The 22,415-nt window shown below is 47.3% G+C and overlaps 7 protein-coding genes across 7 annotated transcripts; 3 read left to right on the top strand and 4 right to left on the bottom strand.

Moving 5' to 3' along the window:
- Nucleotides 1-964: 964 nt before the first annotated feature.
- N7495_001221 (uncharacterized protein) lies at nucleotides 965-3,555 on the top strand (the record flags this gene model as incomplete). Its single annotated transcript, XM_057203891.1, has 2 exons — nucleotides 965-1,300; nucleotides 1,351-3,555. The coding sequence occupies 2 exons, from the start codon at nucleotides 965-967 to the stop codon at nucleotides 3,553-3,555; spliced, it is 2,541 nt and encodes an 846-aa protein (XP_057067964.1).
- Nucleotides 3,556-4,448: 893 nt separating this feature from the next.
- Nucleotides 4,449-5,935, top strand: ayg1 (heptaketide hydrolyase ayg1; the record flags this gene model as incomplete). The annotated part of the gene is made up of 5 exons (XM_057203890.1): nucleotides 4,449-4,541; nucleotides 4,603-4,677; nucleotides 4,752-5,500; nucleotides 5,564-5,696; nucleotides 5,756-5,935. 5 exons carry the CDS (start codon nucleotides 4,449-4,451, stop codon nucleotides 5,933-5,935), a joined length of 1,230 nt encoding a protein of 409 aa, XP_057067963.1.
- Nucleotides 5,936-6,251: 316 nt separating this feature from the next.
- N7495_001219 (SKIP/SNW domain-containing protein) lies at nucleotides 6,252-8,103 on the bottom strand (the record flags this gene model as incomplete). Its single annotated transcript, XM_057203889.1, has 3 exons — nucleotides 6,252-6,407; nucleotides 6,468-7,895; nucleotides 7,957-8,103. The coding sequence occupies 3 exons, from the start codon at nucleotides 8,101-8,103 to the stop codon at nucleotides 6,252-6,254; spliced, it is 1,731 nt and encodes a 576-aa protein (XP_057067962.1).
- A 380-nt stretch (nucleotides 8,104-8,483) lies between these two features.
- Nucleotides 8,484-10,989, bottom strand: N7495_001218 (J domain-containing protein; the record flags this gene model as incomplete). Its single annotated transcript, XM_057203888.1, has 4 exons — nucleotides 8,484-8,633; nucleotides 8,688-10,013; nucleotides 10,066-10,380; nucleotides 10,453-10,989. The coding sequence occupies 4 exons, from the start codon at nucleotides 10,987-10,989 to the stop codon at nucleotides 8,484-8,486; spliced, it is 2,328 nt and encodes a 775-aa protein (XP_057067961.1).
- A 497-nt stretch (nucleotides 10,990-11,486) lies between these two features.
- N7495_001217 (Dabb family protein) lies at nucleotides 11,487-11,979 on the top strand (the record flags this gene model as incomplete). The annotated part of the gene is made up of 3 exons (XM_057203887.1): nucleotides 11,487-11,579; nucleotides 11,642-11,752; nucleotides 11,824-11,979. Coding segments are annotated over 3 exons (360 nt in total), but the record flags the coding sequence as incomplete, so codon positions are not given.
- Nucleotides 11,980-12,380: 401 nt separating this feature from the next.
- N7495_001216 (Zn(II)2Cys6 transcription factor) lies at nucleotides 12,381-15,319 on the bottom strand (the record flags this gene model as incomplete). The annotated part of the gene is made up of 4 exons (XM_057203886.1): nucleotides 12,381-13,415; nucleotides 13,477-14,362; nucleotides 14,433-15,258; nucleotides 15,289-15,319. The coding sequence occupies 4 exons, from the start codon at nucleotides 15,317-15,319 to the stop codon at nucleotides 12,381-12,383; spliced, it is 2,778 nt and encodes a 925-aa protein (XP_057067959.1).
- Nucleotides 15,320-20,712: 5,393 nt separating this feature from the next.
- Nucleotides 20,713-22,029, bottom strand: N7495_001215 (60S ribosomal protein uL4; the record flags this gene model as incomplete). Its single annotated transcript, XM_057203885.1, has 3 exons — nucleotides 20,713-21,626; nucleotides 21,770-21,864; nucleotides 21,920-22,029. 3 exons carry the CDS (start codon nucleotides 22,027-22,029, stop codon nucleotides 20,713-20,715), a joined length of 1,119 nt encoding a protein of 372 aa, XP_057067958.1.
- Between the last annotated feature and the right edge of the window lie 386 nt (nucleotides 22,030-22,415).

Genomic DNA, 22,415 nt, shown 5'->3' with positions numbered 1-22,415 from the left:
GCTGCCTCCACGTACTTTTGGAGAAACGCCCCCCCCCCCCCCCCCCCGCTTGCTTCAATTACTAAGTCTTATTCGAATCCGGAAAAGTCGATCGACCGATAAGGATCGATTCTAAGTGGATCAACTTATGACAAAAAGATATCAGTGGATGCGCACTATCCTTCGGGCTGATACGTGGCGAACATAGTGACCTCCGCTTTGGGAAAAGTGTTCAAGCTCAGCCTTGATGAGATCTAATGTTGGACAGCAATTGGTCGATTGAATGGAAATAAAGCCCTTTCTTTAGTCACACTATCTGAGCACGGACAGAGCTCCGACCAACCAGATCTATGGGTCTGATGGTCTCTGATCTCACGAACCCTTTGCAACCAACAACCCGTACTGATATCACATCACAGTCATCACACTTCACATGATGTACAAAATATACTTAGCTAGTACTTACTACTTGGTACTGGTTATCTGATTGCGATTTACTGTTTTCAACCTTTTCAAAAAGATGAATGCCATCCCTTGCTTTCAATTTCCGCTTCCATACCTAGTTGGGTGCGCGATGGCATACCAGACCACGAAGCCGTTCATCAGAATGTCTCGAAGGGGAAAATGAGCAACAACAGACTCTGTTTTAGGCCCACGATGCATATCAGTCCCTTTTGCGCTTCTATTCCTTGAAGGCTGGAGTTGTAGGAAGTATGGGACAGACATAGCAACCCCTGGCGCAGATCAATATGGCACGCATTATTAAATCGTGCGATTTCCACGCTTGGTTTACTTGATGCTATTCAACAACACCGACACCGACATTCGCTTAATTCGCCTATCGACTTTCGTTTATTTTTCTTCTTTCCCCCTGCTTTTTGTTCCGTTGGACGTTTCCCATCGGCTTGCTAGTTTATTAGAAGATTTAATTATCTTTCTGAAGCAGGCAAGTTGATTGTCATTCGCTCGTTCGACGATTGCCATAATGGCTAAGTTTAGTTTTCTTTTACTGGCTGGTTGGGCTGTAAAGTTGGCTGCGGCAAAGGATGTATACCTCGACTGGAACGTCACTTGGGTCAATGCTGCTCCTGATGGATTTGAACGTCCTGTCATTGGCATCAACGGCCAATGGCCATGCCCTCAAATTGATGTGGATGTCGGTGATCGCTTGATCGTCGACGTGTACAATGATCTAGGAAATCAATCTACAGGTATTCACTGGCATGGCTTCCACCAGTATCATTCAGGTGTCATGGACGGTGATAGTCAGGTTACCCAGTGCCCGCTGGCACCTGGACTTCGCATGCAGTATCATTTCGATGTGAGTAGTATTGATACGAATATATCAAGGACATTGGCTAATAAGCATAGATTAATCAAACTGGAACTTACTGGTACCACTCGCACAACATGGGACAATACCCTGATGGTTTCCGTGGTCCATTGATCGTGCATGATCCCAAGGCACCCTTCCAGTACGATGATGAATTTACCATCACTCTGACGGACTGGTATCATGAACAGATGGCCGACCTTCTGGCGGACTACCAGTCCGAGAAGGATGGAGCCGCCTTTGATGGTCATGAGCCTCTACCGCACTCAGCTTTGATCAATGATTCCAACGAAACTAAGATCAAGGTTGAACCTAACAAGACCTACTTGGTTCACATTGTCTGTGTTGGTAATTGGCCTGGTCATACTTGGGTGTTCGATGGTCATGAGATGACAGTAGTCGAAGTTGATGGCGTCTATGTTGAGCCCTATCTCGCTGGTGATAAGTTCTTCCGCATCGCAACTGGACAGCGCATGAGCGTTTTGATCCACACGAAGAACGACACTAGCCAGAACTTTGCTATCTGGGACACCATGGATATCAACATGATGTTTATCTTTGAAAACCGTACTATCCCCGATGGCTACAACCCCAACGCTACCGCGTGGCTTGTGTACGATGAATCGAAGCCGCTGCCAGCAGCCCCTGTTTTTTCAGAGTTCGAATTCATTGACGATCTTGACTTTGTCCCTCTGGATAAGGGAGCCCTTCTCGAGCCTGTGCAGCACCAGATCATCATCGACTCTTTCTCTGCTAACATTGACGGTATTCCTCGGTTCACTGTCAACAACAAGACATACTTGCCCCCGAAAGTTCCCACCTTGTATACTGCCAACACCATTGGTCCCGAGTTTGCTTCCAACCCCGATGTATATGGCCAGGTCAATCCATTCGTGGTCAAGTATGGTGAAGTCGTTGAGATTGTGATTAACAACCATCACGGCAACTTGCACCCGTGGCATTTGCACGGCCACGAGTTCCAGGTTCTGCAGAGATCAGCCGTTGACGGAGGTTATTTCACCGGTCAATATGTCAATGTTTCCCAGACGCCTGTTCGTCGTGATACAATCATGGTCCAGAACCATGGCCATGTCGTTCTTCGTTTCCGTGCCGACAACCCTGGAGTTTGGCTGCTTCATTGCCATATCGAGTGGCATGTCGAGGCTGGTCTGATGGCAACCATTATCGAGGCTCCAGAGACTTTCCCCGGAACTCAGCATGCTCCTCCCAAGAGTCACTACGATGCCTGCGCTGCCTACCCTGATCCCACCAACGGCAATGCTGCAGGAAATGCGGGGCTTGATTTGACCGGTCTTGATACTAAGGTCCCTACCGTGGATCATGGCGCCATGTATACCCCACCCTCCCCTACGACATCTGTGTCTACCGAGGATGATTCTACTTGGGCTACACCTCCCCCTGCTTCAACAAAGACGTCTAGTACCACTGAGAAGGTCCCGCCTACTCTAACAACTACCACGTCTAGTGCTACAAAGCAGGCACCACCCCCGCCTGCTCACACCTCTTCATCCCTGCAGCCTGCGGCCCCTCAGTCGATTACAACCCAGAAACCTCATGGGGCCAAGCCAAGTGCAACTGAGCCTGCTACTCAGGCACCTGCTCCTAAGCCTACTACAGAGGAAACCCCCGCGCCCAAGCCGACTGTCTCTCAACCTGCCCCTGAGCAAGTAGCTCCTAGCCAACCCAGTGCTAACGAGGAAGTTGTGCCCAAGCCAACTGTTGTCCCTAAGCCTGAATCTGAAGGAATTGTTCCTGTTATTCCTACAGTCCTAGTGCCGTTTGCTACTGTTCCTAATCCCAAGCCCGTTCAGCCTACTACTTCCGACGAATGGGCTTTCCCCACCGCAGAGGCTGCGACACCAGACGATGGGAATTATGGAGTTGTTTCTGGTTATCCTGATTTCAACGGTGTGCCTCAAGATGCTCCCGAGGGCGAGACTATTGCCGCAGACTCCGAGGAAACCAAGGGACCATCGTCTCAATCGCAAACCGATAAGAGCCATGCCCAAGATGGCGACACCACTGCTGATTCTCAAGATTCAAAGGGAAACTGGCCTTCTCCCAACACGGATAAGTCCGATGCCCACGTTGGCGGCGGGCACGGTGATAAGCCCATTCAAGCACACAATGAGGATACCAAGGGACTGTGGCCTAACGGTTATACCAATGATGGCTATGTCGTTAATGGTGGCCACAAATACCAGACTCATGACTCTGGGTAAGTTTCCGAAAATCTTCATTTTCAGATTGAGTCCTGCTAACGCTTTATGGCTCAGCCCGCACGACTTGCCTAAAGAATACCAAGAGTTGGAGCAGCACGAGCACCAGCAATAGACTAGATTTGCATGTTGGCCTGTACATAAACGCTTTTTTGACATCCCATCCACATTAGGTGGCTTTAATTGTAATACGAAAGACTTTGACCTCAACCAGAATTTCATTGAGTATAAATTATATTTCTGTTTATCTACGCAATAGACATTCCGATTCGTTATAATCTCCCATTGTCTATCCACATATTTAATTAAGTTTCCACATGCAGCAATCAGCACTCCAATAGTCAAGATGCCTCAGAAACCGCCATAGCCATCACAGAATTATGTTATATGTATTTTAGTCTCTCATTGATAAAAGGAGCTCAGGAAATGGTTCATACAAGAAGGTATGCAAACGTTAACCGGCTCGTTTATGGATGAGGTTGCTAAATTTGTCTACCTGATATCAATCGCATGCCCTCCCCCGGATCCGGAATTGCCATATCTGTAGCTAAAGACCTCAAAACGGCGATTCAAAACATTACTTAACCCAGTGAAAACAGCTCCTCAATGCCGATCACTCCCCATTCCGAATTCTGGCAAATATCTTGAAGCTCTGCACTGCCAGTGATTCTTGGCCTCGTATTATTTACTGCTTGCATGCATAACCACGTCACAATGCTCTCAAGTGCTTGCGGGTGCATCTATTTTAAGAACGGTCTCAATCGAAATATAACAGATCAAAAGATCCCCCGCAATTATTGTTTTACTATTCCTCTCCACTTGCTTGACGTCTTTGCATACCTCACCTCACACCACCACTTACACCGTAATTCCCAATACTAACACTCTTATTCATCATGGCACCATGGATGATGGGAGAGAAATTCAACTCTACCTACCCGCACAAGGGGTCTATCAAGGCTCTGTGGGAGACAAAGTGGAAGTTCTGCGTGCGTTGTTCAATTCACGATTTAACCGTTATGACCGCTAACCCTAACTCCTGCCCATCAGAGCCAAAAATCCATCTACCCATTCCACGATGGATCCTTCGAGGACTTCGAGCCTATCTTCGAGAAACTGATTGCTGTAAATCTTGTCTTATGCCTACAATACCAAACAAAAAAAAAACAAAAAGCTAAGAAAACTAACTCCCAACGCAGGAAAACATCAACGATCCATTCACGAACGAGTACACCAACACCTTCCTCCCAATCGTTACCAACTTAGAGGAAGAAGCAGCCAAAGCCCTAAAGGCAAACAACCCAAGCCAAGCATCTGACCTCTACCGCCGCGCAGCAGTAGTCCTCCGAATTGCTCGCTTCCCATACGTAAGCCCAAAGACGCGCCCAGACAACGCCGTCAAGCGCGCAGCCTTCGACCGCCAAAAGGATGTATACCTGAAAGCAGCCGCTCTCTGGAAGCCCGTCTTGAAAGAAGTGATAATCCCACACTCGCACGCCTCCGGCCTGGATGGCGCTCAGATCCCGGCCTACGTGCGTCTGCCCGAGGAAGCCAGCGCCGGAAACCGTGTCCCTGTCGTGCTGCTAATGACTGGTTTGGACGGGTACAGACCCGATAACAGCCAGCGAACGCACGAGATCATCAACCGCGGCTGGGCAACTGTGGTCGTTGAGATCCCTGGCACGGCAGACTCGCCTGCTGACCCTGCTGATCCGGAGTCTGCTGATAGGTTGTGGTCGAGTGTGTTGGATTATATAGCTTTGCAGCCTCAGTTTGATACGAGTCGTGTTGCGGCTTGGGGACTTAGTGCTGGTGGCTTCTATGCTATTCGGGCTGCTTGTACGCATCGGGAAAGACTTGTTGGCTCTGTGGCTCATGGGCCTGGCTCACATCATTTCCTCGGTAAGGAGTGGTTGAGTAAGGTGAATGACCACGAGTATCCGTTTGAGTAAGTTGATTCTATGTGTAATCGGTTGGACTGACGATGAATGGCTGTTGACGCTTCTTACAGGATCACTGCTAGCTGGGCTGAGAAGTATGGCTATGCTAACAAGGAAGATTTCATTGAGAATGCGCAGAAGAAGTTCTCTCTTGTTGAGACGGGAATCGTTGATCAGCCCAACTGCCGTCTGCTGCTGCTTAATGTTTGTTTTACTTTCCCTTAATACCTACATTGATACCTAGGTACTGACGTGTTTTGCAGGGCGTTGATGACGGCGTTGTCCCCATTGAGGACTCTATTGTTCTCTTGAACCACGGCGGCCCCAAGGAGGGCCGCTTCTTCGAGGGCCTGTTGCACATGGGATACCCTCACAGTCTGCCTGTCGCTTACAAGTGGCTAGAGGAGGTCTTGTCGCCCAACGAGCCAGAGATCAAGAACTAGAGTTCCAAGGGTCCAAGGTTGTTAAGAGAGAAAAGATACTATACACTTTTAGACAAATTCCATAGTGTAGAGAGTTTTGAAATTGAAATTGTTCTTGATTTTGTTACAAGAGTTCATTGTGCTTCAACCTAGATTGATAATAATTGAACGTACATGGTTATTGCGATTTACCTTCCAATCGCTAGGTAAAATTTTGTAGTTAAAAAGTGAACACCGAAGCACCCGCAATGCACAAGAATACTAACCTTAACCTAACCCCAAGAAGTATACCACCTTGTCGATGATTGAAAACTTCGCATTAAGAAAATTTATCGATTTAGTCATCATCGACTCGGGCACGCTTCGATCCACGATCGTCCTCGGTCTCTTGAATGCCGTATCGCTTAGTACCAGTCGAAGCTTCGGCAATCATCTGATCGATACCGAATGGGTCCGCAGTATCCTTTTCGAATTGAACAGGCCCATGGCGCTCCTAAAAATAAGAGCAATTAGCATATCAAGGTGTAGTTAGTTTGGATGTTGTAAGGCCTACCTCGGCATCAGAAGCACCACGGAATCCCTCCTTAGCCCGTCCCAGGACTTCGAAGCGACTGGCCTTTTTTATTTTGTTCATCTCGGCCTCGCCTCCATCGCCGTCATCGACGTCGGCCTGGGCACGCGGGCGGTAGATACTGTTAATAGCGTCTTGCGCAGCAAACAATGGCTTGTCATATGGGTTGTCATCATTGAAACCAGTGCTCATACCACTAGTCTGGTTGAACAGACGGGAATCCCACATAGTTTCGGCGCTTTGAGTAGGCTTGGCCAGTCCCAAAGCAACCTTCTCGGAGATATCACGGTTTTGCTCACGTGCCATAGCCTGGATGCGACGCTCCGTACCCATACGGGACTGGCGTAGCTGCCGCTCATTCTCCTGTCGTCGCTCACGACGCTCACGCTCGCGCTCTTGGACCTCTTCGCCATCACTCGGGCTAACGGAGCGATCAGCAACACTGCGACTGGCACTTCGATCGCGAGAATGAGACCGGGAGTCGCGGACACGGGCACGGCTGGGTCCAGAGCGATCTACACGGGCCTGCTGAGCCAATTGTCGAAGAGTCTCTTCCTTCTGTGCCTTCTCCTTTTCTGCGAGTTTGACCTGCATCTGGGTTCGGAGCTGTACCTCCTCACGGGCGTGTCGATCGGCGGTGAACAAAGCCTCGGCGAACTGGGCGAACTTGTCGTTAATTGTCACATCGCTCATTCCACGGCCATCTGCGGCGAGACGCTTGTCTAGAGGGACTGTGAAACCCTTAGGATTCTTCCAATTCGAGATGGGAGGGGGAATTCTCCAGGCTTCTTGATCCGCCGCTGTGAGCTTTCGTGGTGGTGACTGCATAACTGGCGGCGGCGGCGATCCAGGACCGCGAGGAATCTTCTTATGCTTAAATTTGGGTGGCTCCATCGGATCGATCTCCTTTGGCACGATTTTGATAATCCGATCATTCTTGTGAGAGTTATCACCCATCTGGTTGGCTGGGGTATATCTGACAAATGTGGGATCTGCTCTTTTACCACCGAGTGCACTTTTGGGTTTCTGTGCTTGCACAGCGCCGTCGACCAAAATAGCCAATGCGGCCTTAGTCTTTTCCATCTGTGCATGAACCTCCTCCTCTGAAGGTCGGTCGAGTGAGATCTCTCCCATGTTCACCCGCTGTCGCAGTGGGATCAAGTCCTTGAATGAAGCATGGATAATTTTATTATCGGTGTGGCCGCGGCGCGCGATCGCGTCGTATTTGACCTTGCCAGTCGCATCCACCTGTACCGCAAGCGCATTTGACTTGGACGCTGCTCCCTTTTTGCCCATATCGAGGGGGTATTGTGCCAAAGGAATCTCGGGGAAAGCACCTCCGTCACCAAAATCTTCAGGGCCTCGTGGGCGCCATCCTGTGCGGTTTCCATAGGGAGGAGGGCCAGTTCTCTGAATCAGAGAAACTCTAGTTAGATTGAATTGATATAATTCCATTAGTTAGAAAACTCACCCGTAAAACAACTTGGCTTTCATCGATTTGGTCGGCGCCGACCACACGAGGACCACGGGGTCGTGCATGTGCAGGCAGCTCTTCTTCCTCGCCAGTATACTTAGGCTTTGGTAGGGCCTTGTTAAGCCCTGATGCAATGGAAGACATTGTAAAACTTATCGCAAGACAAAAGCTGCCTAGTGGAGGTAGCTGGATAAGTAGGAAAGTTGAAAGTGATGCGCCTGAATTGAAGGAACTGCGCAAAAGGTGCGTCTGCCTCCACTTACGCCAAGACCTTCTATAAACGTCCTATTTTCATTTCGTCTTTCTTTCCTCAACTTTAATTCTTTATCTACGGAAAAAAAAAAGATTGTTTTACGTTTTGAAAAACATTTGAGTTTGTATTAATACATGTGTGAATACCTTTCGCTCAGACACTGCTTTCGAGGGAGTATGAGAAGACTTTAGTGTGGCAAATACCTGTATAGAAGTACAATTACAGGAGCAGATGTCTCCAAATGTTAGCTGAGATTGAGTACAGAGTGCACTCAAGAAGATGTAGTGTGTGTACGCATAGGACAAGCTGCACCCTCCTTATCGCCGACCTCCACGTAGTGTTCACGACCCTGGAAGGTATACCAGATCTTTAACCGTTTGGGGAGCAGCGGTGCTGGGTCATAGAATCCGAGAATTTGGAACTGGAATTTTTGAGTCAGCATACATAAAAATGAAGCAGGGAATTTTCATCTTACCTTGACTGTGTTTTGGGGAATTATTAGTTGGCCTCGGTCCACCAACGCAGCCACGGGGACGGTCACATCAATCACTCGGGGCTCGTTGAAGCCCGGCTTGGCCTTCTTGTTCTTCGGGGGATAAAATCCGTACTCCGCCCTGGTGACAACGAAGCCACTCTGTAGCATTTCTCGATCTTGCCGTCTTTGCACTTGGTCGACCATGAGCTCTGTGGCCTGTAGGGCTTCCTCTCGTTTCAGAGGAATAAGCTTCTTCAGCTCGTTGTGACGACGGGCAGCGAGCTGACGACGCTTCTTCCTGTTGCTTGGCCTGATGTACCCAAATTCAAAGGCACAGTAGGCGAGCCAAGGGATGACAGCCCCTAGAACCGCTGCTTCGTGGACAGCCTTGTCGGCAGGACAAAGCACAATAGGAAGACTGATGCGCTGACCAAGTCGACTCCAGTGGATGTTCATGGTGATGCCGTTCCCTGCGAACCCGACACCAAGTCCTACTTTGGTGTACTCGCCCACTCGCCTTGTACCCTTGACAGACCAGCTAGGAGATTGGCCCAAACTAATGACGCTGGTGAATTCTATTCGCACAGCTCGCTCACTCTCCATTCTCGGCATTGGATAGTACCCTTCAGAACTCCATTCGGACTTGACAGGGTCATCGGCTGGTGTGCCAGAGAACACGTTTCGTCCATACATTAGCACAAAGCCTCCTCCTTCTGGGCTAACGTGTAGGTGTGTTCGGAACGACGCAGCACTGCGATCAATAGCTTGCTTCTTTTTCTCGAGCTCACGCAGGTGCTCGGCATTTTCTCCGTCTTCATCGTCATCGTCATCGACATCAGTATCAACTACCAGCGCAGGCTGACTGGGCATAGATATAAGGCCAACTTGCAAACTGCTACCATCATCTTCAGCGGCAAAAAATGTTGCTGAAGACATCCCAAGGAATCTGAACCGGTCGAGAAGAAGGTCAGGCCAGCCAAAAGACCCACTGGACCATTGAATGAAACCAATCTTTCCCTTTGCAACTTCTTTAGTGGCTTGCAGCTCAATTGAAGGTGGAAGTTCCAATAGAGAATGTTTGATAGTAGTAACGGCCTTGACTTGAATAGGCTTAATACCAGGAGCTGGTTGAAAAGCCCGATAGAAAGTTGTCTGCAGCGCCGGGGCAGGAAGGGCAGTCAAATTAAATGAGATTTGAGAGTCTTTCAGGAATGAAAGAGGGCGTTTGTGCCAGATGCCCTTGATGCCGGCCAAACCCTGAATATTGGGCGTCACCGTAGCACCAAGGGTGATGTTTTGACTTGCTAATAATGGAGGTCCAGGAATCTAAATATATCATTAAAATTGACTCTTTGGTCGGAGTGAAGTGGAAACATACCAGCTCCTCTGTTTCTGAACCATCTTCCCTTTCAACAATATACTTATGCGCTGTAGGCCTAACGTTCCCCACGATACCGGCATTAAAAGTCACCTGAATAGGATCATCTTCTTCCTCAGTTTCATTCATTTCAGATTGATCATTGTCCTCCAGTTTCTTCGTTGCGTGCAGAAACTCGGGCAGAGGCAAAGGAACCTTGAACTGATACGCGGCACCAAATGTTTGCAGTTTAGGCCTTGGTATGTGCAGTGTCACATCTCGATCCTCATCCACATCTATAGTGTTCGACGCGTTGAGCATAATGGTGATAGTGCCCTACAAAGCCAGGATTTTGGAATAAGCCACAGTTCGCGATTCAAGGCGTTGCAAATAAGGGCAAATACATACCTTACTCGAAACCATGCTCTCTACAGCTTTTCTTTCGCGAGTCTTCATCCGCTTCACAAACCAACGTCGAAATTCATCGGGGGACATAGCTTTGATACCGATGTGCTGTCTCTGCGCCTCGCCTCTAACACCCATTGCACCTGCGGCGGACCATTCTCGCCGTACACCTTCAGCTCCCAGTAAATCATATACAGTGCGCTTCTTGTTGTCAATGAGTGTGTCGTACGCTTCTTGGATGCGTCTAAACTGTTCCTCAGCTGCATGGCGCAGGTGCGGCGGTTGTTTGTCCGGATGGAAACTCAGAGAAAGGGTGCGATATGCGGAGCGAATTTCAGAGTCGGTCGGCGCTGGCTTTGAAGATAGGCCAAGTAAGGTATAATAGTCGACTTCGTCAGAGTTGTCCGTGTCCGCAGTCATGTCGTAGCTTCCATCGAGTCCGTCATCTTCCACATTTGCGCCGAAATTCCGGGCCACCTCGGAGGCGTTGTCATCGAAGGAGGATGTTATTGAAGCATTCTGATTTGTCCAGTTGGGCATGATGGGCTTATGAGGGCAAGCAAACGGCCATTTCCTCTGTTGAGTGAAACGTGGTGGGATGACAAGGTCAACTTCTAGTTAGCTATTTTCAGTACCTGATTACTAAGGTGTCGATAGGAACTTCAAGCTCAAAATCGATGTCGAATTTGTAATATAATTTATGGTCGAACTATGTAATCTAAATACGGGCGCTAGTCCAAATATGGTAATCAGCTCGCCCAAGTAAAAAATTCCCTAATATACTAAGTACATAAAATCCCTACTGTACATAGTAATTTCCGATCACAAGTTCAGCGAGCTGGGAGTGATTACATCATTACAGACTGCTTTCGAGGTATGACGGATGAGACTATATTTGTTTGCAAACCCTTTGCCACACAGGCCATATTCGAAGCGTTGTCGATGAATCTGGAATGTTGAGAGTTGAGTAAAGAAATGGAAGTCTCTCCTCGTTTTTAATTGTCTTGAAGTTGGATTTAGCACTCTAAACTAGTCAGTCAAAATTAGAGGGCTCCAAGCAGATATTTGATAAGGATAGCTCACTTCTCTTCCAATTCAAAGCCAATGTGGCCCCTGAAACCATACAAGACGTAGATTCCGCCGTAATATAGACAGGCCTATAACCAATTGCAAGGTCAAAAGTGCATGAAAGATCTGTGATAGCTTTATGGACCTGGGAAGAACATGTTATTGCCCTCCCTCCTCAAAACCTGATCTCAAAACTGCAATTGGCAGGAATGATCACTCGCCCGAAGGACTACAGGTAAGCCCAAGTCACTCCTTACAATGAAGTTCATTTGGTTGATGACTGACATCAATTCTGTTATGATAAAGGAAGGAATAACACAGGCATTTGTCGTAGAATTCCAGAACACGGATGGCCAAGTCTATTACTTACAAGGTGATCTAGTCCATCGTGTTTTCTCTGGGGGTCTTCAAGGTATTGTTGAAAAGGTGCAAGCGGTTGACTTTACAAACCGCTCCTTTTAGATTTCCATCATCTTCATTTCATATATCAAATGAAGAATCCATGTCCATTCGCTTCTTCCACAAAAGATATAAAATACTGATACACCTGCACGGGCAGGTGTCTATAAAATTTGAAAGTAAGCCACTGAACAACTTGAAGATATGGTCATGAAGTAGATAATAATACAGGGCCACCTAAATACGGAACCTTGGAAAAGGAACCCGTTCCCTTTCTGAGGTGATGCAGAGGTTGCTTATGAAGATTCACTTTTGAAGCAATCAAACCACCGTTATAACTCCATGTCGTAAAAAAGTCAAAGAAATATAATCAAAGAAAAAGAAACCACACATTCCTTACTTTTGAAGGTTGAAAAAAGGTTGAAAAAGTACAGTATAACGAAATGAAATATAAAAATTCATATTTAACGGTCTCTCATCCAAGCAATGCTGTTTTTTGAAACAGCAATACCTTCGATATTCATAGCCCGGAGGAGAATCTCTCGCGGCATTGAACCGAAGAACAGATCTTCGTCAAGAGCACTCGGGGGATGAGAGGAAGGTGCACCCTCGTGGATCTTCGTCTCGAGAGATGGTCCATCCACAGCAAATCCAATCTTATCTTGGATGCGACTGCGATCATTGAGACACTCGACCATTACTTCTAGGCGTCTTTGTATGGTGTTGACTAAAACCAGAGAACTGTCCCAGTGACGACCGAGAAGACGGACCATACCGAGAGCACCCCTGATAGTAGAAATGCAGTCGGGTAGTTCCACTAGCATGCCAGCAGCACTGAGCAAGTCAGCAGCTGAAAGAATCACGTAGCCCAGGAAGGGGCTTAACATGTTCGTGGTAGGAGTGAGATTTTCGGCTGTGATTCGGGAATACTGTATCTCGCTCGCTTGGAAAAAAGCAAGAGCGATCCTCAAAATCTCCACGGCGTGGAAGCGGGCTCGGTGGATGTATTGGACCAAGACCTCGGACCGGAGACTTGAGTATCGTGCATGTCTGTACAGCTTCATCAAAGTGGCGTGGTAAAACATGTGAATTGAAATAAAAGCATTTGATTTCTTTGTCTGTATCGCTCGTTCCAGATTGATGGCTGAAAAGGTTAGATGTTCTGGTATTCGAGTTTTCCAGTCTTCTGTTCGGTGGGTGGTCGTTGTATTAAATTCCTCTGCGAGTCGGGCGTAGCCATCGGATGGAACATGTGCTGAACGGAACACATGAAGGGAGACATCTCCCCAGATTGACATGATCTGGATCAAAAATGCCATGTGACTGAGGGTGGAACAATCCTCATCGGGCGAGGTAGTCGCCTGGTTAAGAACGGACTGGAAAAATGGTGCCGTTGCATATTGTTGCGCTTCATAGATATCTTCTCGGCATGGAAGTCTGATCAAAGCTGCCTCGGATGAAATGAAAGTGGAGGAGGCGGAGAAGAAGCTTGAGACTCGCTAGAGACAAGTTCAGTCAGTTCTTTCTCTTTCCCTTCCGACTCAGTCAGTAGCTACTTACATCCAAGATAAAGGCGACCCAGTAAGTTCGGCGACGACATTCAATCAGAGCATGTGGGTGAAATCCATAGTCACAAGCTTGAGCCTGATCTACAACTACACCTCCAGACTCGACATTGTACCGAAGTCCACAGACTGCTCGCCCTGCTGCGCCAATTGAATCCCATGAACCAACTAAAAAGCCCGTAGCATAGTATAGGAGGCTCATTATCAGATGGCTCTGAGCCAGCTGCAAAGATACCGTATGCTGACTTCTCTGAATGGCAAAGCGTGCAATTCGTGAATATTGCTTCAACGCCACAATTCGATCTGATCGGTCGGAGAAGATGGAACCCAGGGACATCATAGAGTAAATAAGCATTTTATCTTCGGCAGACTTTGTACGGCATGATTTCAACCACAAAATGAATCGTGTGTGGGGAAAGATGTAGTAGAGGCCGTCATTGACGCTAGAAAAGAAGGATTCAACATAGTGGAGAGTGTTTTCTGGTTCTGTTTCGTATGGATCGATGTTCCAGGAGCCTGCAAGCGGGTCGTGAGGGTTCGTGTCTCTGATATCTCCTAGAATATCTGCGTATTCGGGTTGCCGGTTCTCGGTGTGATCTAGCGTCCGCGCAACTATGTTATCAGTGCCTTCGGATAGACGCGGAGCTCTATATATCCGTGCTTTGAAAGTCCTCTCTGCATCTGGCGTAGCCTCAAGTCCGGCTTCTGCAGATGGTGTATGTATTGGCCCTTCTGAAAGAGGTGAGTGACCGCTAGTCCCTGGGAGTGAAGTAGGACTATGCGATACTCGAGGTATGCTATAGATCGAAGTGGAAGCATCCGAAGCCGTAGGAGCAATGGGTGGATGTGAAGCTCTTTGGAACGATCGGCTTCCACGAGGGCTGGATGAAGGTCAGCATTATACTTATTTTGCAAAGCTTCGGTTGGCAGCTCGAGGGGAATGCTACGTACGCGCTCTCGAACCGGCATTCACGACCAGATTTTTGACATTGTTCACATTTGGGCAGGTTTGGTTGACATTTGATCTTTTTCTCACGACATGTCAGGCATGCTTGAGCAAGTCGCTTTCTTGGCTTTCCTGCTTTAGTGATGCCCCAATTCGCATTGACCGCGACACCGTCAATTGATTTCGGAACGTGCGAGCCATCCGCATAGACGTAACAGACTCCCTCGCCCTCAACAAACCGCTCATCTATCACATGAGGAAGTGCAGAGGTTCCCTTGGTATCAGGAGAAGAAGTTTCTTCACCGAGAGCCTTTTCATGAAAAGGTGCCCCATGATAAGGGATGCGATCATGCTGGAATGTTACTGCGGGATCGCTTCGACTTGGTGTGTGATGCTTCATGTCTCCTGGACTGTGCATGGTCACCTGCGATAGTGGTGGAAGTGCGCTAGTTTGGCGCTGCGGAAATGATTCTGGTCGGGGCTTGGCTCTATCTTGCACAACAGCTGAAATTTTGGAAGGGAGACCGGGATCCTGTTGGTGATACGAAAAAGCATTCTCACGACGGTCTTGGCTAGGTGTCGGGGTTCTATATGGCTGATGGTAAGACGGCGATGAACTCGCGCCAGTGGGTGTCAATAAAGATCGGACAGAAGGAAGTAATTCAATCCTCTGAGATGATTGAGTGTCTCTTCCCGACTCGGGATTTTCTCCCTGATGGCGCTGTTGTCGGAATGCATTCGAACCAAATTGCGCATTTATGGATCCTGGAGGTGGCGGCAGCTGGTATGGGTTATCCCCAGATTCTGATAGATTAGCTGGGCGCTCTAGACCTGCTCAGTAGGTTATCGGTGGTTACATACGACCAAATGGGCTACCATAGTAGCCAGACATGATATAATTGTCGGAAAAGCAGAAGAAGAGAGGGGAGAGGGTCGTTTCGTCTGGACAATATCACCATCTACATCACCATCTCAAGTGCCGATGGAGAGTCTGATTTCCACTATCTCTGCTGACAAAAGACTAGCACCTGCCTGCAATGATAGAGCGGGTTTGGAGAATTGATTGATTTGAGGATCCGGGGGAAATGACCAACGACCGGAAACCCTGGACAGTATCTAGAAGTTAGACGGTTTTAGCAAGAAGGCTATTTTATTGAATTATTCCAAGCTCACCAAATAGTAAGATATGGAAGAATCGTAAGGCAATTGAATAGACCCGGTCCAGATGCATACAACGAGCAACCCCGCAAAACTCCAAATGATCTGAACTCGAGATGAAATGAAAGATGGCAATGGGCTTGGGTAGATTCGAGTTCACAAGCAAAGAGAAAAGCCGAGAAAGCCAAGTCCTGTCAGATTCAAGTCTAAAGTAAATAATCACCGACGAGAATCGGATCAAACCAATATTGGAGTTGGAATAGGTTTAGAAACCCAGCATGTCGCAAACGGGCCCTAGGTATTCACAGCTTTGGGTACATGTTCAAGATACCAGGGTGGCTGCAGGCCCGTACTTTTGCATCAGCGACAAAAACCAGAGGCAATTGCAAACATTCAGGGAAACGAAAGCCGAGAACAAGTCGTGAGATGTAAAGAGGTTCAGGAGACCTTTTGACAGACCAAATTGGAAAATTGACTAAAGGAATAAGCGCAAATCTAGTTCCGTATTCAACTAGTTCCCGAGAACTATCCACCACGGAGATAATAGATTCGGAATGGATTCCAGATGGCAGATGCTGGCGGTTCGAACTAGTACAGGAGAAAGCTTGGAAAGAAGGTGGCCAAGCTAGTTCGCAAATGGATGGACAGAAAGAATAGTTGAAAGTAGTGTCTCCACTAGGTAGGAGGAAAATGATAGCCGCGGTGGCCAACTATAGAAGAGAGATGAATAGAAACAGGAAGGCAAAGAAATTAATTTTTTTTTTAATAAAAAAAGAAAGATCTCATATCAATAAGGGGAAAGAAGAGGAAGAGAGGAATAGAAACAGAAATAGAGGAGGGTCTAGGGCTGTAACTCGTACTCCCGTAGAGTCCGTACACTAACTGCTTGTATAATTACAGTTCCAAAAGTACTAGAAAAAACAGTTCTTAATTTTTTTTATAGAAGGTATTTAAGTATATTTTTATTTAAACGATCGACAGGATCGATCTACACTCTTCTGGGATTAGCAAAATGAAACAACACTCCTGTAATTCTGACCTGCAGGCGGCTCTCACTTAGGGCGCGCCACCAAAAAAGCCCAGACACGAAATTTCAGATTCAAGTATTTTATACGGATCGTTATTTACCGGCAATTGAGATAATCTCAGTGGATTCAAAGCTTTAAAGGAGAGTAGGTATGACAGAAGTGAATCTTGGAATAACAAAATGATGATAATAATAAACTGTTTGCCAGGGTGTTCCACTGGAACTTACGTCAACGTGTATAGATCTTACCATCTACATCTAACTAGTACTTTTGGAGCTGTTGATCTCGGTACTATCATCGGGAAGAAGCGCCAAACTTTTCGGCTGAAGAAACTCTCGCGGTCCGGAATAGTTACCAAGTTACCAGTGGCTCCCAGTGGGGTCAGTCCTCGGCCGGATGGGCGGAGTCTAACCATGAAGTATCAAATACTCATTTATTCCCTACTCCAATGAGAGAGGTGGAAGTCTTCTTGACTACTTCGTATTGGATTTTACGTTTCGGCTCCATTCCTGTTTTAACCTGTTGAGCCCCGAATAAAGAGGCAAAGCCGAGACCCCTCTGATAGTCAACTATTCGACCCTCCACAGTGGATAACGTTCATTTCTTGCGTCTCACCGTGAATCCCTACTAGTGCTATCGGTGGGAATATACTTAGTTTGTTGGTTATCTGATATCACTTAAAAAAATACTTGTAGATTATTTCAAGGTTGCTGTGATGCATCAGTTCATTCTTGGCTACCCAACCTTGGAAAGTACTTTTGCGACATCTGGTTACTACCCAGGTACTCTTCTTCTATAGCCCTGTCTAGAGGAAAAACGCTTTGTTTGATACCTATGTTATGGGGTCACCTGAACTAATCAAAGTAAAGTTGAAGTCCATGTATCCCCAGTTATCCACGTATTTTGTCTCAAAAGCTTGACCATCCGATATGCACGTTGAATGTGATCGCCACCTATTTTGTCCGGCCTTCGTGACTTGTCCCCATTTAGTAAAAGGCACCTGGGCAAAAATAAACTATAAAAATAAAAAAAAATCCTTATAAGTGGATGGCGAAGTTTACCGGCAATTGATGAATAGAGTCTGGGATTTCCGAAGGCCGAATACGTTATGCACAGGGCAGTTTCAAGATATCACACCATTGGCTGATCCATTGGACCCAGTTTTACTCCGAATAAGTGCCGACTATAAGTGCTTTTTCATTGGAGGAATCAAACAACTTTGGACGTTGTACTTGAGGTATCCGGAGTACCTACGGAGGTACTAAAGTATTTATCTTAGTACCTAGTAACGAGGGGAACAGCAATTTCCACCTGGACTCGGAGCAGCTTTGCGTCCCATACAAATTTGTCTGAATCCCTGCTCGGATCAATACGAAAAGGACACATTGCATGCAGGCAACTAATGTGAATCCTTCATCTTAAAGTAAGCCAGGAGAGTGGTGGAGACTGGATAAACCCACAACACTAATGTACTGCAACTCTGCTACTGCATAACCAGGATCTACTTTCAAGGTTAGTATGTTTTGCATTGCCTTTGGCCTTTTTTTTATTTCTTTCCTCCCAAAATCTAGAGCGTGGGGTCCGTCCCGTGGTCGCATGGCTGAGACATCTGTTTAGACTGTTTATTTTTCGTGATCGGTTAATTGAAAGAGGACCGACATCTCCAGGGCTCCAGGGTTCTTCCGTGATCACTTGAAGTCGGACGTATCCATTAAGAATCTCAATCCTTTCAACTTCAACCTTATAACTTCCCGAAGGTGTTCTTGACGAAGACAAAGTGAACTAAGCCCGATTCAACTGTTCTCGGTCACGTTACCTTTGAATATCAATTCCAGGTTGTTCCTACTCACTCCGTACCCTACCAACTAACCTTGGAACATCTGCTCATAGCCGAGATATCAAACAGAACGATGAACCTGTGTCAGTGGTGACAAACCTAAAGATATTAATTATGGATTGTCTCTTCCAAGTGATCCCAGACCCGAACATGTTCACATTGCCGATTTCCCAAAATATTTCCAACCTTAGAAGATTCATCCGCGTCTGTGCTTATTCTCATCGATCTGGATTCTTACGTGTCCGAGCCCGGTATACCAGGTGATCGTGTAAGATACGATCCCCTGGGGTATATGCATCTGTGCATCTCACCTGGACACTTTATTGGATGATCGTTACCAGAGTAATCATGGGAAATATATCGGATAATAATAGATTGTTCTAGAACAACTTCCATGAGAACCGAAGCAGAACATTTCTATTCCAAATGACAGGTTTGACACATGGCATCGTATTCGCCACGGTTGTCAACTTTCAAGATTATTCTCCCGAGGTCGGCTTGAAAATTCCAAGGCTATGGATAAACTTCTCGCTGCGCAGTTCCAGCCACTTGGGCATGCATGATGCTAGGCTCTTTCACCACGATTGCCACCGTCAGATCTATTGGATTTGTGCGTTGATGACAGGTCTTATTTCTCAATTCTTTCCGTTGGGCTGATTCAGGTGGATCTGACAGTCGTGGGCTGACCATCCGTCTTCCCTCATGGCTGCCTCGACAATACTTTCTGGAAAGGGTACCTACATCGCCACGTGCCTTCCTACCTAGGTCCTGATATTGCCACTAAGATAGGCTACCCTACGAGGCAAGTAAGTTAAGCGGCTAGGTAGGTTTTTAATTGGGTAATCTATGATTTCCCATCGGGCATTTGACCTCTAGCTAAGTGGCTATTTCAAGCAGCATTTCTAAGTCGCGTGCCATGATATTCCTGAGATCCAAGGTTGGTCTTACCTTAGTACGGACTTCGAAATTTACCTAGAGGGTCTTTATTGACTAAGTTCAATAGCTAGGTAATCTACCTACCTATTTGAAGAAATTAAATAGAAGAAAATAGAAGAAAATAGAAGAAAAATATGAAAGACTTAGCAGTCACTTGACCTCGAGTCATTAAATATACTTGGAAGAAATATACTTGAAAGAAAGGTTAATTGGCATCTTGAGAATTATCGGAATGGATTAGAGAAGTTCTTTAACTTCCACTTCTTTAAAGCCCTCGAACAGACTCAAAAGAGAGCTCTTTGTTTCTCATACCCAGGGGTTCTATGCCCAGCCCTGGATGGTAGGCAGGTAGGCAGGTAGGTATGACTGTTCAGTAGACAAGCATCCATGGATATAAAACCGCGCCCCGCCATCGATCCATGTTCATAGGCAGGTGTTTAAGTAGTCAAGCTAACCATCCCGAGGTTTAAACAAGAACATTCTCGAGGTCATTGGAAAACCTCATGCCCAATGAAGGTACCTAAATAAGCTCTATAGTTAGATCATGACTCTCAGCCCATCGTCGGCGCCAACCCTCAAGGGATCAAGCTTCGGGATACTACGCTTCAAGAGACACAATCTCAGCCAAAATTTCCAGAAGATATAACCGTAAAGACAACCTCTTTTCGATGAGCTGTCAATTTACGATTGGCTCGTGATGATTCGTAGCGTGAGTTTGACATAGCCCGCAATACCCAAGGGCCTGCCCTCGTACGAGACCTCAAGAGCTAAGTACCTCAACAGGACCGCGGGAATAGTGGGAAGAGAGATATACGTAATCATTTCTAGTTGGTGTTGAAGATATCCATACGTTCATTTTGGAAGTCCATGTTGAAATTGCAGATTTTAGGAACCTTCCAGGATCTCAAGAGTGAACCTTGAATAGTACCCAGGTGTTAGAGTGTTCCATTCCACGAGCGATGGTGCCCCGAAGTAGCACTAGGTACCTACTTAGGTAGAGATACCTGTGCATCCATGCCCAAGTGTGGACGTGGTAACATTAGAAGGTTCCGAGGAAGGTCGGCTGTCAGGTACATCCATGGAAGTCTCTTTAGATCTTTTCAATGATTGGAAGAAAGAAGACCCCCAACTTGCCAGGTAGGCCCTAGGTTTACACGTACAATACACTTACCAGATATGGACATGAAGGGAAAGGATAGAAAGTAGAACCGGTCATATTATTACGCCAACCCATGGGTATTTGCAAAAAGGCATTGATTCATTTTTGCTCTCAAACTAGTACCATTTTTCGAACGTTAAAAAACATATTCCATATAAGGAACACGCTTACTCCTCAGTGAGAGTCTTAAGGAAGGTCTCGTTAGCACGCTTGGGCTTCTCAGCCTTAACGGTCTGCTGACCCAGCTTCTGCTTGGAGTAGGCAGCAGCGTAGGGGTTAAGACGGAGCATGACCTGCTTGTTGCGCAGAGGGTTCTTCTTCTGGACGTGGGCACGCTTGGTACGAGCCTCACCCTTGGGGGCGCGGAGAACGGACTGAATTTCAGAGGAGTTGATGAGACGGGCCAAGTCGGCATTGGCAACAAGGTTGGAAGGCAGGAGGTAGTCCTTCTTAAGAGCCGAGGGGGTGGTGGTGGTACCGTAGACCTTGTCGAGGGCCTCGAAAGCGGAGGAGGTCCAGACGAGGAAACGACCAACGTGACCACCAGGGGCAAGCTGGAGGAGGTTCAGGGAGAAGACAGACGAAGTCTCAACACCGGGGATGTTGCGGAAGGCACGGACAAGCTCCTTGCCATCGGTCTCGGGGTTGTAGACAACCAGGGGACCGCGGCGCTGGCGGAAGCGGCGGTTACGGAGCTTACCCTTACCAGCACGGATCTTGCGGGACTTCTGGACCTTGACAAGGTCCTCACCAGCACCAAGAGCCTGGAGGAGGGCAATGGCAGCCTTGGTCTTGGTCAGAGCACCAGCGGCGAAGGTCTTGGACTCAACAACGAGGGGAACCTCGGGGACCTTGGCGACGCGGTGACCGCGGGCGAAGAGCAGAGCGGGAACGGAAGAGGCAGCGAGAGCGGAGGCGGTAGCGAAACGGCGCTGGCCAACGTTGACCTTCTGGTGCCACTTGCGCCAGACCTTGGTGGGAGCGAACATACGACCGGAACGGCACTGGTTACCAAAGGCAGCCTGACCGGCACGGTGAGTACCACCACCAGAGACACGGGGGATACGAGCGACAGCACGACCTAAGAATAATTGTCAGTCACAGTCCTTTGATTGAATATTTTCTCTGGAGTGGAGCCCAAAAAAAATCTTGCTCCCCGTCGATTCGATTGCATCCAAATTGATAACCAATCTCGAAATAAAGATGAGGGAAATTTAAACGTACCGGTACCCCAGGACTCAGCAGAAGTCTGCTCACCAGCCTTCTCGCTCACAGCGTAGGGCTGGCGCTTGTTCTTGGCAATACCAGTGTGAACCGACCTGTAAAGCAAACCGTCAGTATTTCTACCCAAATTTTCACTTCGGAATGGCGTACTGGACAATGTCCGAACGAATGGGCGCATTGAAGACGGAGGGAAGGGGGAGGGTGGCCCCGGAGGCCTTGCCCTCAGCTGTAGCGATCGAGACGGTCGGGCGGGAGGCCATTGTTGTCGTTCGGTGTCGATGGTGAGGTTGAAGACCAAGTGTTTCCTAGATCGGGAGGCTCAGTGGAATTTTTCGCTTGGTGAGCTGGTGGAGCTGTGGGTGCGGGAAACCCTAAGCCCTTCCCTAATTTGGATTAATGTATATTCTATGATTATGTAATAACAGTCCCACTCATCCCGGGGTCTTGTTGAAAAGTACTAAATATCTACATTTAACTAGTTATGCTGCCACCTCTCATCATGTAACTAATCAGTGCTGACAATTACGAAATATACTCACCATAGAGATGGCTAACAACTAGCAGCTTGAAGTCAGACCTTTACCACGGTATTATAATGCAACATTCAGATTTACAGCACACCATTTAAAGAGCATCACATCCCATT

Source organism: Penicillium taxi, assembly GCF_028828555.1.
Source record: "Penicillium taxi strain IBT 34144 chromosome Unknown utg000001l_segment0_segment0, whole genome shotgun sequence".
Taxonomy (NCBI): domain Eukaryota; kingdom Fungi; phylum Ascomycota; class Eurotiomycetes; order Eurotiales; family Aspergillaceae; genus Penicillium; species Penicillium taxi.
The sequence above is the reverse complement of the archived record's forward strand: the minus strand, read 5'-3'. Positions and strand labels throughout refer to the sequence as shown.